We start from the raw sequence: 15034 nt of genomic DNA, 5'->3' as shown, positions 1-15034 counted from the left end.
ACAGGGGGTTGGGAGATCCTGGAACCAATCCCCCACAGACACTGGGGGACAAATGTATTATAAAACCAGGCCTAGCCAAAGAATTGTTATTATATGGTTCACATTGTCTAATCACTTTCTGATAAGTTTCAATAAGTATTTATCACTAAGGCAAACTTAAGCAACTACTTCTTAGAAAGATTCAACACAATTAAGTTCCTCAAATAAGTTATCCTCAAATAAGTTATCAAATCACCAAATAAATACATTCTGAGGCTTTATATATCTTATTTCCCAATAACTGTAGACTGTTCTTCCTAAATTGACAACATTAACTTTCCAAACATAACACTTTCATTTGTTTTCACTGAAAGTCTATCAGTTAAAAAAAAGTAATAATAAAGATTAATATCTTTATGTCAAACACAAGGGCTTGACATCTAAAAAATTCAAATACATATAAAATACACGTATAATAGCTATAATGAAGTAGTTGTAATGCTTAGAGTAAAACCTGCTAATACTTAAAAGTCATTCTCTTTTTTACCTTGTAAGACATTTTACATCATCATCTGCTGCTTGGTTTGATGTTCCCATGACCCAGTCTGTCAAGTATTCTACCATCTTATTTCTACACAATGGTGGAGAAAAGGGAAATAGCAAACAATTTTTTTAATTTTTTTAATTGCCACGCATAAACACACACACTTATAATCATATAAGATTTTTGTACTAATCCAAATAACTTGCCAAATAATCCAAGTGACATGGCAATTTTATAAAAGAGATATTACTATCACAGATGTAAAAGTCAGATGAGCAAAAACACAAGCAACTTGGATACTGATCCTCTGCATTGCCCCTCAGCTCTGGTAAGTTTGGAAACAATTAAGTTCTTAGCTCAAGTATAGCACAATTTTAGAAAAAGGAGCATTGCAATGGGCACAAAGCTTTTGTAAATTTAAAAAGACATTCAGAGAAAAACAAACATATAAAATGTTCCTCTTCCACTTCCTCTTTTCCTCTGGATAATCAGGTCCTACTATTTTTCTGTACTTCATTTAACATACTAAGATTTACAAAACCCTATTTTGCTCTTTTGAGAACTCACCTAAATTTCATCTCTTGACAAAATGAGAGGTCATCTCTCCTTGCCATCATTACTTCAACCAACTGACATAGTTTGGTTTTTATTTGAATTGCATGGACCATATTCCCAAGCACACGAACGTATCTATTTAGACATAGAAACATCAAAAAAAAATCATCAGATATAGACAAAAAAGAAGGTATTCTAAATGCTTTAATCACTAAGAAAAAGATTAAATGTAACTTTAAAAACAGTAAGATTTTTTATTTTTTATAAGAGAAAACGTACAACTTCTGGTTAGCTTATTGACACACCTTATTTTGGGTGTAGTAAAGAAAAGGATGACAAACTATTTCATCAATTACTATGAATATCAATGTGTAAGAGGTTTCTCCTACCCCTTAAAATGTCTCTGCTGCATTTCAGTAGAATGCTTACCTGACCAGATTTAACATCATTGTTTCAATGCTAGCTTGCCCCAGATGTTCAGAGCTGCCTTCAGTATGATTATCTAGTAAGTTCTTCATTATAGCTATGGTTTGCTCTACAAATTGAGTATTGGTGTCAGTCAATAAAACCTATACAAAGAACAAAATACATTAGTAATCTGCCATCAATGCACAGAAGGCAGACCATAGAGAGATGAAACTGACTGGTGTAAATATACACATAAATGCACCCATAGGCATATATCCAAATAAGCACACAGATATACACAGACACTCATACCCATACCCAAGATATTCATAATCCCAGGCACATTCATAAGAACAGAGTTCCTAAGAAGCAAACTGATCCCTACATTAGACGTAGGGATCTACATTAGATGACTTGTCTTTCTGCAATTTTTGACAATTTTTTAAAATAGTGAGTGAGTATTCATGACAGTACCTAATTTAAATAATTAGGTAATTCATTATTTCAAACAAGTTACTCTATTCATAGGAAAGGGTGAAAAATAAAAGAGAACACTTTACCTGTCCTTGGGAGTCAAAAAACTTGCTGATGGTATTCTTCAACTTGTTAAACAGCATTGGATAAAGAGCAGGACTCAATTCTAGACCCACCAGATCCTTAATGTTGGTCCGTATTTGAAGTCCCACTTTCTCATGGTTACACACCATTAAGGACAACAGCCGATCCATAAATTTGCTGACAGGTGTATCTGCATTTCCCTCTGAGGACATCACTGAAATCATAGAACCCTTACGTTCACTGACTGGGCCCATGGGTGGGCTATAGGTTGCCAGGCCAGAATTGCTTCTCTGCTGCAGGCACACTCCCCCAAGGGCACAAAGGAAGCCAGTCATGTTGATCCATTCCTGTAGGGAATCTGTGTCAGACAAATCTATGGATCCTCCTCCACTCACATGGGACATTCGCCTCTTAACAATGGTCTTGTGAAGGCTTTCAGCAGCCTAAACACAAAATTTTTGTGCAAAGCATGAATTCAACCTAAATTAGTTGAGACTTGACAAATTACTCTTTATGAAGCATTTCTTCCATGACAAACATATGTTTTACATTTAAAAAATCAAAACCTGAAATTACTCTACATATTTTTAAAGAGGCACTGATATATTTTTGTTACAGTTAGACTAACATAATCAAACTAGAAAAACAAATTTATTTTAAAAAGCTTTGATTCACATGGGATAAACCTTGAAAACATGTTAAGTGAAAGAAAACAGTTACAAAAGCCCACAGATTCATTTACAGAAAATAGGCCGGGCGCGGTGGCTCACGCCTGTAATCCTAGCACTCTGGGAGGCCAAGGCGGGTGGATCGCTCGAGCTCAGGAGTTCGAGACCAGCCTGAGCGAGACCCCGTCTCTATTAAAAATAGAAATAAAAATTATCTGGACAACTAAAAATATATATAGAAAAAATTAGCCGGGCATGGTGGCGCATGCCTGTAGTCCCAGCTACTCGGGAGGCTGAGGCAGTAGGATCGCTTAAGCCCAGGAGTTTGAGGTTGCTGTGAGCTAGGCTGACGCCACGGCACTCACTCTAGCCCAGGCAACAAAGTGACACACTGTCTCAAAAAAAAAAAAAAAAAAAGAAAGAAAGAAAGAAAATAGATTTGCCTACTTTGGCAAATCTACAGAGACAGAAAACAGATTAATGGTTGCCAAGGGCTGGAGGGGTGGGGGGCAGAGAGGTACAAAAACAGAAGGTTAAGGGGGCAGAGATTGCTAAAGGGTTTTTTTTGAGATGATGAAATGTTCTAAAGTTGATTTTTGTGATGGTAGTACAACTCTGTGAATATACTAAAAACAGTCACTGAATTGGACATTTTATATAGGTGAAGTGTATGCTATGTGAATTATGTATCAAACAGTTAAAAGCTTTCATTCTAAAGCTACATGTCCTCTCCAAATAATGATATTAGGTACACAGTTTTGCTTCACAAAAAAAAAAAAAAAAAAAAAAAAAACTTTTTTCTTATTCTAATTAAGCATGACAGGAAAAAAGCAATAGGAGAATAATCAAAGTTTTTTAAAAACACCTAATGAGAGCAATATGGGCATTACAAATTAAATACACTAAAATACTAATTAAATGTTAATTTCTGAAGTACTAGGTGATAATACAGTTGACAGTAATAGTAGATGGGTAAAATATCCAACTTTTAAAATTTCATTTAACCTATGGGTTCAATCCTCTGACCACCAGATCCCTCAATTAGAATACCTAAATAGCAAAATGATTGTTTCAATTTTATTTTATTTTTCTCTACCTCTGTTGTCTCTTTTTTGAAAATTCTGTGAAATACCCTGATGAAGGGAGAAAGAGCAAGGAAGAGGGTAAAGGAATCATCTCTACTATGAATGGTCTCTAGGAGTACTGCCCAATATTTTTATAATAACACAAACATTTTATATCTCTACTGTCTAATATAGTAACTAATTGCCACATATGGCTATTGGATACTTGAAATGTGGCTACTTTATGACCAAGGAATTAAATTTTAATCATATTTAATTTTAATGTAAGTTAAAATTTAATTTAAATTAGTCACAGTTAGCTAGTGGCTACCATATTAGATAGTGCAGGTCTAGATGAACCAAAATTAAGTATTAGTCTTAATACAACTGTATGTTTATACAAGGAATGACTCACAAAAGATTACTGAAGTATATATGATTAGCAGATGAAATAATAGACAAAATCCACTTTACAAACTCACCTGGCCATCTTCCATTTTGGCTTTTGGATAATTAAGGATTAGTTTTGTAGCTTGTTCCCATTTTGTATGTGTATCTTCCCAAGCCTAAAATGAAGGCAATTATCACTTGAAAGCAACTTTAAGTCTAGGCCTAAAAATCAATTTGTTACAGCTAAGTTTCAAACCTGGTGCATAGCACAAATATGTTATGTGTAGTATGCACATATCTTAGATTTGCTTCAAAAGCTATTCCAGATCACACGCATGTAACATGAGGCTTCTAAGAGGTTTCTGTTGCTAAGGGCATACCTCAGTGTTTCCTGCAGTGGGATGCTCAATGCGCCTTAGCAGTGCCATTACTCTTTTCTGAAGTGCTGCTCTCCCTAAGCAAAGACAACAGCAAATCAAGTTACTGCACTGACAGCCCTGCTTGCCAAGGAAGAATGTGACAAGCCCCACCCAAAAGGCAGAGTAGGAAGAATAGAAGAAATGCTCCAAAAATTTCCTCTCAGCAACCCTACAGGAAAGGTATTTATTTTGGATCCCACTATGTCTGCAGCATAAAATAGTTATCCTTACCTATAATTTACTCAAAACATACGCCGATGTGCTTAAAATTTTACTACATACGATTCAGGCAGAGTAAATTATACAATCTAAACTGATAGTAATCTATACCGCCAGTTATTTAAAAATGTAGAACATATTAAAAAGTCAGTGAGAGAGAATTTATTTTAAATGCTATTTATTTTCACCCTTCTAAGTTTAGAAAAGGATTTCAAGTAAGCTATTTGAATTAGCCCAGTTAACTTACAAAGCAGAAACCTTGAGTACATTCCTGACACAATCAGATTCATGTAATTTAAGGCATCCTGAGTAAAAAAAGCCATTATCCACATTTACCTTACCTGTTGACATCATATTGCTGACAGAGGCAAACTCCATGAATGTGTTATAGTTGGGCAAGAAGTTGTGCACGGACACTTCATCCACCCCACACCGGATATCTGCTTCCTCACAGAGGTGGCGGAAACAGGACATGGCAACCAAAACAGCTTCAGTGTCAGGGCTCCACAGAAACATGTACAGTGCCACTTCTAGTTTGGTCTGGGCTTGTCGGCATATTGGTGGGGTTCCGCTGCATCCTGCTGCACTATCCTGGTAGCCAGGGGTGGGAGGCATAAATTTGCAACTTAGGTAATTTTATTTATAAAACCCAACAACCCAATAAACTATACCATATATATCAGCATATATTAAAGAGCTTTCCCCTCTAACCATGGTAGGGATTTTTCAATTCCCCTCCCAATTTCTTGTCTAAATGAGAAATGAGATTATTTGCACCAACATAAGGCTACTATCTGCCCAATTTCAATGCAAATAGGTATTATCCTATTCCAGATAACGTAAATGAAGTCTAACATAGATACTAGTAAAGCACCACAACATAAATCTACTACAGGAAAAATATAATGTACTTCCTAGTCAATTATAAATGACAAAGGAAGAAGTAACAGGAAATTCTATCTACGTACTATACGGAAGAAATAAAATAAGTACACTGAGGCACTGACTGAAATAAGGGCATAGAGAAGAATTAAACAGTGCTGTAGAAGGTATATTCAATTCTAAATTACGTATTACCCAAACACGAAATGGAGAAACTCATTTACAAAACAAATACAAACTCTGCAGGTAAAGCAGACAACAGTAAAAACCATACTGCTTAGTTGGAACTGTGGGCACGTCTGCAGCCACTGTGCAACCCCGAGGAGGGATAGACGTGCCCAGGTGCTCCCATCTACCCATGGGAAGGTCCCTATAGGCTTGCTGTGGGCTACTGTTGATACTGAGACAAGAATAGAATTTTCCACAGTTTCTCGCCCATGTGGCCTGCCTGGGTGGGACCCAGCCTTTCTGGTCTCAGGTCCAAGGTGTCATTTTGAGAGGCTGACACTGGGCTGTGTCCTAGTCCTAGGCCAAGTTTGGGCTTGAGGTGGCTGCAGCCCATCTGCCTCGGGAGAAGTAGGGAAACCAGGCTTTCCAGCATGCATATGGGATGGTGCCCACCATCCTGCATCTGGCTGCTGTGAGACCGAGTCTCAGGCAAACTGCACTCCCCAGTTTCCTGCCAGAGCAGCCTGCCTGAGAAGGGCTCTGCCCTTTTCGGTCATCAGCCCATGGCGCCATTTTGGGAGTTTGAAGTGAGGCAGTGACCCATCCTTGGGCTGAGTTTGGGCTGATGTGGTTGCAGCACTGTCCAGGTGAGGAGAGAAAGGGGAGCCCACACTCTCCTACCTACTCCTAGAACAATTCCCACCTCCCTGCTACAGGCTCCTGTGAGATGGAGACATGACTGGACAGCATTCCCCGCAGTCTCTTGTTCATGCTGCTTGTCTGAAAGGAGCCCTGCCCTCTTTGATTGCAGGCCCATACCCAGCGCCGTTTTGAGAGTGTAACACTGGGCGGTGCCCCACCCTTGAGCCAAGTCCAAGGTGACAGGACTGCAGTAGTCACTTGGCCGGGAACGGACAGGAGAGACCAAGCTCTCCTAAGCACACTTAAGACATTACCCACTGCCCTATAACAGGTAGCTGTGAGACTGGGGACTAGCCTACTAGTAATACCAACACAGACCACCACTCCTGCCACTTCCCACATCACACCGGCTGCTCAGGAGCCTGAGAAACTGCCCACATACCCAGTCATCTGCTCCAACTATGAGCTTCTGAGTAAGTCACCTATAAGCCGAAGAATTGGCCCCCCTCCCCCCCAAGACAAACTAACATCACTGCCAGTGTAAGCTGCTCTGAGGCCTAAAATCAAGCATAGTCAGCCCACTGTTTCCATAGCTGGGGCCCAAAGACTAGCTTGACTGCCATTCAAGTCCCAGCAAAACTTCACCACAGTCTCAACTAATAACTGTTCCCTAACCAACCAAGGAAATCACAGATACCATAACCCTGTGTACTGCCTAAGAAATCATACAAAGAATACATTACTGCAGACAGCTAAAATTAAAGCCAAAATGTCCTACTCAACCAACAACATATATACACCTTCAGGAAAAAAATTCTGCCCTTCAAAAGTAATTTCAAAAAATCAGAACAAGTGACTGCTACATTACATGTGCAGATATCAACAGAAGGACACAGGAAACATGAAAAAGCAAGGAAATAGGACACCACCCAAGGACCACAACAGTTGTCCAGCAATGGATCCCAATCAAAAAGAATCCTCATAATGGCAGATAAACAATTCCAAATATTGATCCTCAAGAAGTTCAATGAGATGGAAGAGAAATCTGATAACCAATACAAAGAATTCAGAAAATCAATTCAGGATATGAATGAGAAATTTACCAAGGAGAAATGGAGATCATGAAAAATGACCAAACTTATGAATTATTGGGATTCTGGAGGGGAAAGAAAGATCAAAAAGTTTAGAAAACCTACTTAAGGAAATAACTGATGAAACCTTCCCAGGACTACTAAGAGAGAGTTAGACGTTCAGATACAAGAGGTCCAACAATCTGCAAGTAAATACACTGCAGAAAGGACTTCACCACAGCATATCACAATTAGAATGACTAAAGCTGAAGTGGAAGAAAATTTTAAAATTAGCAAGAGAAAAGCATCTAGTCACCTATAAAGGAAACCCCATCAGACTAATAGTGGACCTCTCAGCAGAAACCTTACAGGCCAGAAGAGAAAGGGATGGCATTTTTAAAGTGCTGAAAGAAAGAAACCGTCAGCCAAGAATTTTATATCCTGCCAAACTAAATGTCATAAATGAGGGAGAAATAATGTCTTTCTAAGACAAGGAATCACTGAGAGAATCTGTCACCACTAGAGCAGACCTACAGGAAATACTCAAAGGAGTCTTAAACATGGAAACAAAAGGATAATATGCACCATCATGAAAAAATATAAAAACATAAAACTCATAGGTCTTCTAAAACAACCACACAAAGGAGGAAGAGAAAGGAATTAAATGGCAACATGACAGAAGTTCAGCAAACTACAAAGACAAAAGATAGAGGAAAAACATCCAAAAACAACTAGAAATCAACTAGCAATATGACAACAACAAAGCCTCACATATCAATGTTAACCTTGAATGTAAATAGATTAAATGTTCCACTTAAAAGATACAAATTGGCAGAATGGATTAAAAAAAAAATGCTCTAACTATAGGCTGCTTACAAAAAACTCTCTTTACCTGTAAAGACACATATAGACTGAAAGTAAAGGAGTGGAAAAAGATATTCCATGCAAATGGAAACCAAAAGCAAGCAGGAGTAGCTATGCTTACATCACATAAAATAGACTTTAAATCAGAAACCATAAAAAAAAAGAAAAAGAAGGTCATTTCATAATGACAGAGGGATCAATCCACCAAGAGGATATAATGATCCTAAATATATATGCACCCAATATTGGAGCACCTAGATTCATGAAACAGATATTACTAGATATAAAGAAAGAGACAGACAGCAACACAAAAGTGGGGGACTTCGACATCCTGCTCACAGCACTGGAGAGATCATCAAGACAGAAAATCAACAAAGAGACACTGGGCTCACATTGGACTTTAGGCCAAATGGACTTCACAGATATTTACAGAACATTCCCACCAAACAACTACAGAATATACATTCTTTCCAGCAGCACATGGAACATTCTCCAAGAGAGACTACATTTTAGGCCACAAAACAAATCTTAACAAATTTTTAAAATTGAAATCATATCAAGTGTCTTCTCAGACCACAAGTGGAATAAAGCTAGAAATCAACACAACTTCAGAAACTATACAAATAAATGAAAATTAAATAACATGCTCCTGAATAATTGTCAAGGAAGAAATAAAGAGAAATTTGAAAATTTTTGAAACAAATGAAAATAAAAACAGAACATACCAAAACCTGTGGGATACAGTAAAAGCAGTGCTAAGAAGGAAATTTAATAGAATTAAGTACCTACATCAACAAAGTAGGAAGATCACAAATTAACAATGTACACACCTCAAGGAACTAGAAAAATAAGAACAAACCAAACCCAGTTAGCAGAAAAAAAAGAAATAACAAAGATCAGAGCAGAACTAAATGAAATAGAGACCAAAAAAATAATACAAAGGATCAACAAAACAAAAGTTGGTTCTTTGAAAAGATAAAAATCGATCGACCACTAGCTAGATTAAGCAGAAACAAAAAAGAAAGGATTCAAATAAGCTCAATGAGAAATGAAAAAGGAGACATTACAACTGATACCACAGAAATACAAAATATCATCCATGACTACTGTGAAAACCTCTATGCACACAAACTAGAAAATCTAGAGGAAATAGATAAATTCTTAGAAACACACAACCTCCCAAGCTTAAATCAGGAAGAAACAGAAATCCTAAACAGACTAATAATGAGTAGTAAGATTGAAATAGTAATAAAAAATCTCCCAAGAAAAAAAAATGCCCAGGACCAGACAGATTCACAGATGAATTCTGTCAGACCAACAAAGAAGAACTGGCACCTAACCTACTGAAACTGTTCCATAATATTGAGAAGGAGGGAATCTTCCCTAACTCATTCTATGAAGCCAGTATTTAATCTCTTTCCCTGATAACAAAGCCAGGAAAGGACACAACAAAAAAGAAAACTATAGATCAGTATCACTGATGAACACAGATGCAAAAATCCTCAACAAAATACTAGCAAACCAAATCCAACAGCACATCAAAAGCATAATTCACCACACTCATGTGGGTTTTATCCCAGGGATACAAGGATGGTTCAACACACTCAAGTCAATAAATGGGATTCACCACAAAAACAGAATTAAAAACAAAAACCGTATGATCATTTCAATAGATGATAAAAAGCATTCAGTAAAAGCCAGCATCCCTTCATGATGAAAACCCACAAGAAACTCAGCATACTCCAAATAAATAATAAAAGCCATTTATGACAAGCCCACAGCCAACATCATACTGAATGGGGAAAAGTTGAAAGCATTCCCTGAGAACTAGAACAAGACAAGGATGCCCACTTTCACCATTTCTATTCAACATAGTACTGGAAGTCTTAGAGCAATCAGATAAGAGAAAGAAATAAAAGGCATCCAAATTGGAAAAGAGGGAGTCAAATTATCTCTGCCTGATGATGGTATCATCTTATACCTAGGATTTCTCCAAAAGATTCCTAAATTTGATAAATGAGTTCAGCAAAATCTCAGGTTATAAAATCAATGTACAAAAATAAATATCATTTCTATACACCAATAACAACCATGCTGAAAACCAAATCAAGAACTCAGTCCCATTTATAATAGCTGCAAACAAACAAAAAACCTAGAACTAAATCTAACCGAGGAGGTGAAAGCTCTCTATAAGGAGAACTACAAATTACTGATGAAAGACATTGTAGATGACACAAATGGGAAAATATCCCATACTCATGGATTTGAACAATCAATATTGTTAAAATGACCACACTGCCCAAAGCAATCTACAGATTCAATGCAACCCTTATCAAAACATCAATGTCATTTTTCACAGAATTATAAAAAACAATTCTGAAATTCATATGGAACCAAAAAAGAGCCTGAACAGCCAAAGCAACTCTAAGCAAAAGGAACAAAGATGGAGGCATCACACTGTCTGACTTCAAATTATACACAAGGCTACAATAACCAAAACAGCATGGTAATGGTATAAAAATAGACACATAGATGAATGGAACAGAATAGAGAACCCAGAAATAGAGCCACATACAACCAACTGATCTTTGACAAAGTCAACAAGAACATACACTGGGGACACCCTTTTCAATAAATGGTACTGGGAAAATTGCATAGCCATATGTAGAAGAATGAAACTGGATCCCTATCTCTCACCGTATGTAAAAATTAACTCAAGATAAAGACTCAAATGTAAGATCTGACACTATAAAAATACTAGAAGAAAACCTAGGGAAAACTCTTCTGGACATTGGCCTAGGCAAAGAATTTATGACTAAGACCCCAAAAGCAAATGCAAAGAAAATAAAAATAGACAAATGGGACTTAATTAAACTAAAAAGCCTGTGCACAGCGAAGAATCAAAAGAGTTAAATAGACAACATACAGAATGGGAGAAAATATTTGCAAATTGTGTGTCCAACAAAGGACTAATATCCAGACTCTACAAGGAACGCAAACAATTCAGCAAGAAAAAAACAAACAATCCCCTTGAACAGTAGGCAAACAGGTATTTTTCAAGACAAGATACATAAATGGCAACAAACATAAATTTTCAACATCACTAATCATCAGAGAAATGCAAATTAAAACTATAATGACATACCATTTTACTCCAATCAGAATGGCTATTAGAAAGTGAAAAAATAATAGATGATGGTGTAGATGCAGTGAAAAGGGAACACTTACATACTGTTGGTGGGAAAGTAAATTAGTACAACTTCTATGGAGATCAGTATGGAGATTTCTTAAAGAACTAAAAGTAGACCTACCATTTGACCTTGCAATGCCACTACTGGGTATCTATCCAGAGGAAAAGAAATCACTATATCCAAAAGATACTTGTATCTGTATGTTATCACAGCACAATTCACAATTGCAAAGATATGTAATCAACCTAAGTGCCTATCAACTGATGAGTAGATTAAGAAAATGTGGTATATATACACCATGGAGTACTACTCAGCATTAAGAAAGTATGAAATAATATAATGGCTTTTGCAGCAACTTGGATGGAACTGGAGGCTATTATCCTAACTGAAGTAACCCAGGAACAGAAAAATAAATGCCACAGGTTCTCATTTCAAAGTGGGAGCTAAACTATGGCTACACAAAGGCACACAGAGTGATATAATGGACACTGGAAACTCAAAAGGGGTGAGGGGGGGACAGTGAGGGAGTGAGGGAGGGAAGGAGGGATAAAAAATTACCTATGGAGTACAATGGACACTACTCAGGTGACCAGTACACCAAAAGCCCAGACTCCACCACTGCACAATAATGTACATGTAACAGAATTCAACCCCCAAATCTATTAAAATAAGAAAATAATGGGATGATAATAATTCCTGCTCCAGAGTTGTGAGGATTAAATGAAATGATGTGTAAACAGTACTTGACACTTATAAGCTATAATTGATAACTAATTATTATAAACATCCACCCCATAAGAAAAACCATTCATACCCAAGAAGTTTAGAAGTTGTACCAACTAGCAAAGGTACAAATTTACTGGGATAAAAACCATGTATTTTGCTTGATGTTGTAGATAAGTGTTTCTGTGATTTTTGTGTATATAATTCCTTTTAAATATAAATAAATCATAATACAAGTGAAAATAACAAATCATTACAGAATAGTTTCTTTTCCAGGTCAAAACTTTTTTTTATCCCTAATTTTTATTTATTTATGCATTTTTTTTTCTTTTTCTTTTTGGTAGAGATGGAGTCTCACTCTTGCTCAGGCTGGTCTCGAACTCCTGAGCTCGAGCAATCCTCCTGCCTCAGCCTCCCAGAGTGCTAGGATTATAGGCATGAGCCACCACGCCCAGCCAGGAATTATTATTATCCCCATTTTAAAGTTCAGACTCTTGGGCACAGGGATGTTAAGAACTTGCCCAAGCTTCCACAAACAGCAGTGACAGAACTAGAAGTTCTATCTAAGCAGTTTTTAACTATTACTATCTTACCTACTTGAAATTTACCAAAGTTCATTTGGAAAAAAATAGAGCACAGATGATGATATAGAAAAATTACAAAAGCAGCTTCTTACCATGGAGGAGTTTCCTTTTCCCTTTCGGACAGAGGCTCCAGGAGTACAGGTACGTAGTAACTCTTCATGATCCATGGACATTTGACTGGTATTTCCAGTAGAAGGAACATCACATCCTACTCCATAAGGGAAGAGAAAGTGACAGGAACTTCTGTCTGCCTGCTAGAAAAAAGAAAAAAATAAGCTCTACTGAAGCACTGACAACCAAGAGGAATAAACAATGTTGAGTTGTCTTTCTATTTGAAACTTGGGAAACCTCTCCTCTTAATCCCTACATCCCACCTTGAGGAATGTTCATTAGAAACCCATTAGGATGAATAATATTTGCTCAATGTCTTTGAAACTCCTCTTAGTTTTCCACTCTCCAAATCAGAAACAGCAGATTCTAGAAATATAAATTAAGGCTAATATGGACACAAGGAAAACAACAACATAAATCTAATGTATCAAAACTGTAATGCAATCTCAACAACAAAGATTTCCTCCCACAATATTTTATCCTGTGCCATGTCAGGATAATTAGAAGTTGACTCTTTTGAGATTAAGCTCTTCTGGACCACTAATTAACATTAGTATATACACCAAGTATGTCACAAGAGTGACTTTGCTGATCATAGCACTATACCTTCATTACTGGATGACCAATGTTTATACTCTGGAGAGTATACCATAGATGAGGGCATGAAACTCTGAAGTCTAATCTCTTTCCCTATCTGTGGAATAATGCCAAATTCCACTATATTAGCACACTAAGATAAGTCAGATGTGAATAAATCCATCTCACCATTAGTCCATTTCTAAACAGAGACAATTTAACAAGCTGCATGGCACTGAAAAGCATATGAGTTTCATACATTTAAGATTTCTCATAGCTATGATTCTATGATTGAATAAAAACTCATTAAATCAAGTGCTCCTAAAACTATGCAATAGTAGAATTCTTAAATTGATTATATTAATAGAAACTATATGTTAAAACATATTTAAGGCTCTTCTCTATCCCCCACAACCTCACCATGTTTCAATAGTTCAGGATCAAAAAGTTTCACTCCACCCTAAGAGAGAAGTCTGTTGTATTTTCAAGAGGTGAAATTTTTATGGGAGGAATATAAATAAACCTAGATAGAGGACTCTCAACCTGTTCTCTTTAGCTTCTTGATAGATAACATTTTCTGGACTAGCCTAGCCATAAGAGCCAAGTCTTATGTATGAACTTGAGAGTAAAGAGAGAATATGCTCTTCAACCTACTTTGGTTATAGCAGTCCCTACTCCTTCTAGGCTTGCCCCATAGAGATCTCCTTAACTTACCTACAATTCATCAATATTGTGGCTGTAAGACCAAAGCCTCAGAATAATTTTTAAAATGTTGATTTGTCAGCCTTTCTCCTCTGCACATGTATGTCCCTATGAGAACCTTGTAGGAGGAAAGAGGTGAAGTAGGACCTAATTTGGTTAATAAACACCTCCTTAACCTCTCTCATTGTCATTTCAAATATTCTTCCATCTTTAAAGAGGTAATTTTGCTTACCTTATTTTTAAGAAGAAATTTATTCCTGCAGATCAAAATTTCTCGCAACCACTTGAGAATTTCTGTGCTACTAAGCATTTGATGGCTAGTTAATTTCTTGCAGATGTAAAAAAGCATTTGTGAGCTGCGGTAACATAAAGTTCATTGTTACCAGCATCATCGGTAAATAATCTAATACAGATATAATCAGTACATAAGAAAGGCATTATCTCACAATGGATATAAGCTTAGAGAACCTTAATATCCCACGCAGGGTTTGTTTTAATAGTTATCAAAATGTCAATAGCACCATAATCAAAGGAAATAAGTCTACAGGTTATATGTAAAAAGCAAGTACTTTTATAAGCCCCCTATGTTTCATCAAACTCCCAATGTTTCATCCATGAATCCCATCCTTGCAGTGGACATAAAAGCAAATGATAAACCACATACACAGCAGAGACTATAGATAAACCTAGTGCTCTAGGGCATGGGTTCTGAAAACC

General features: G+C 36.8%; 1 protein-coding gene across 2 annotated transcripts in view; it reads right to left on the bottom strand.

Moving 5' to 3' along the window:
- NF1 (neurofibromin 1) overlaps nucleotides 1-15034 on the bottom strand; it is a 248794-nt gene that overhangs the window by 130074 nt on the left and 103686 nt on the right. For both annotated transcript variants that reach the window (XM_045525424.1, XM_045525425.1), the window contains exons 16-24: nucleotides 14550-14673; nucleotides 13021-13182; nucleotides 5146-5395; nucleotides 4547-4620; nucleotides 4259-4342; nucleotides 2047-2487; nucleotides 1508-1647; nucleotides 1091-1213; nucleotides 527-610 (exon numbers count right to left, since the gene is read on the bottom strand). In XM_045525424.1, the coding sequence (XP_045381380.1) occupies nucleotides 527-610; nucleotides 1091-1213; nucleotides 1508-1647; nucleotides 2047-2487; nucleotides 4259-4342; nucleotides 4547-4620; nucleotides 5146-5395; nucleotides 13021-13182; nucleotides 14550-14673 (1482 nt within the window). The remainder of the gene's footprint in view (nucleotides 1-526; nucleotides 611-1090; nucleotides 1214-1507; nucleotides 1648-2046; nucleotides 2488-4258; nucleotides 4343-4546; nucleotides 4621-5145; nucleotides 5396-13020; nucleotides 13183-14549; nucleotides 14674-15034) is intronic.

The sequence above is a fragment of the Lemur catta genome, chromosome 15 (genome assembly GCF_020740605.2).
Source record: "Lemur catta isolate mLemCat1 chromosome 15, mLemCat1.pri, whole genome shotgun sequence".
NCBI lineage: Eukaryota > Metazoa > Chordata > Mammalia > Primates > Lemuridae > Lemur > Lemur catta.
This window is presented reverse-complemented; position numbering and strand designations above follow the sequence as displayed.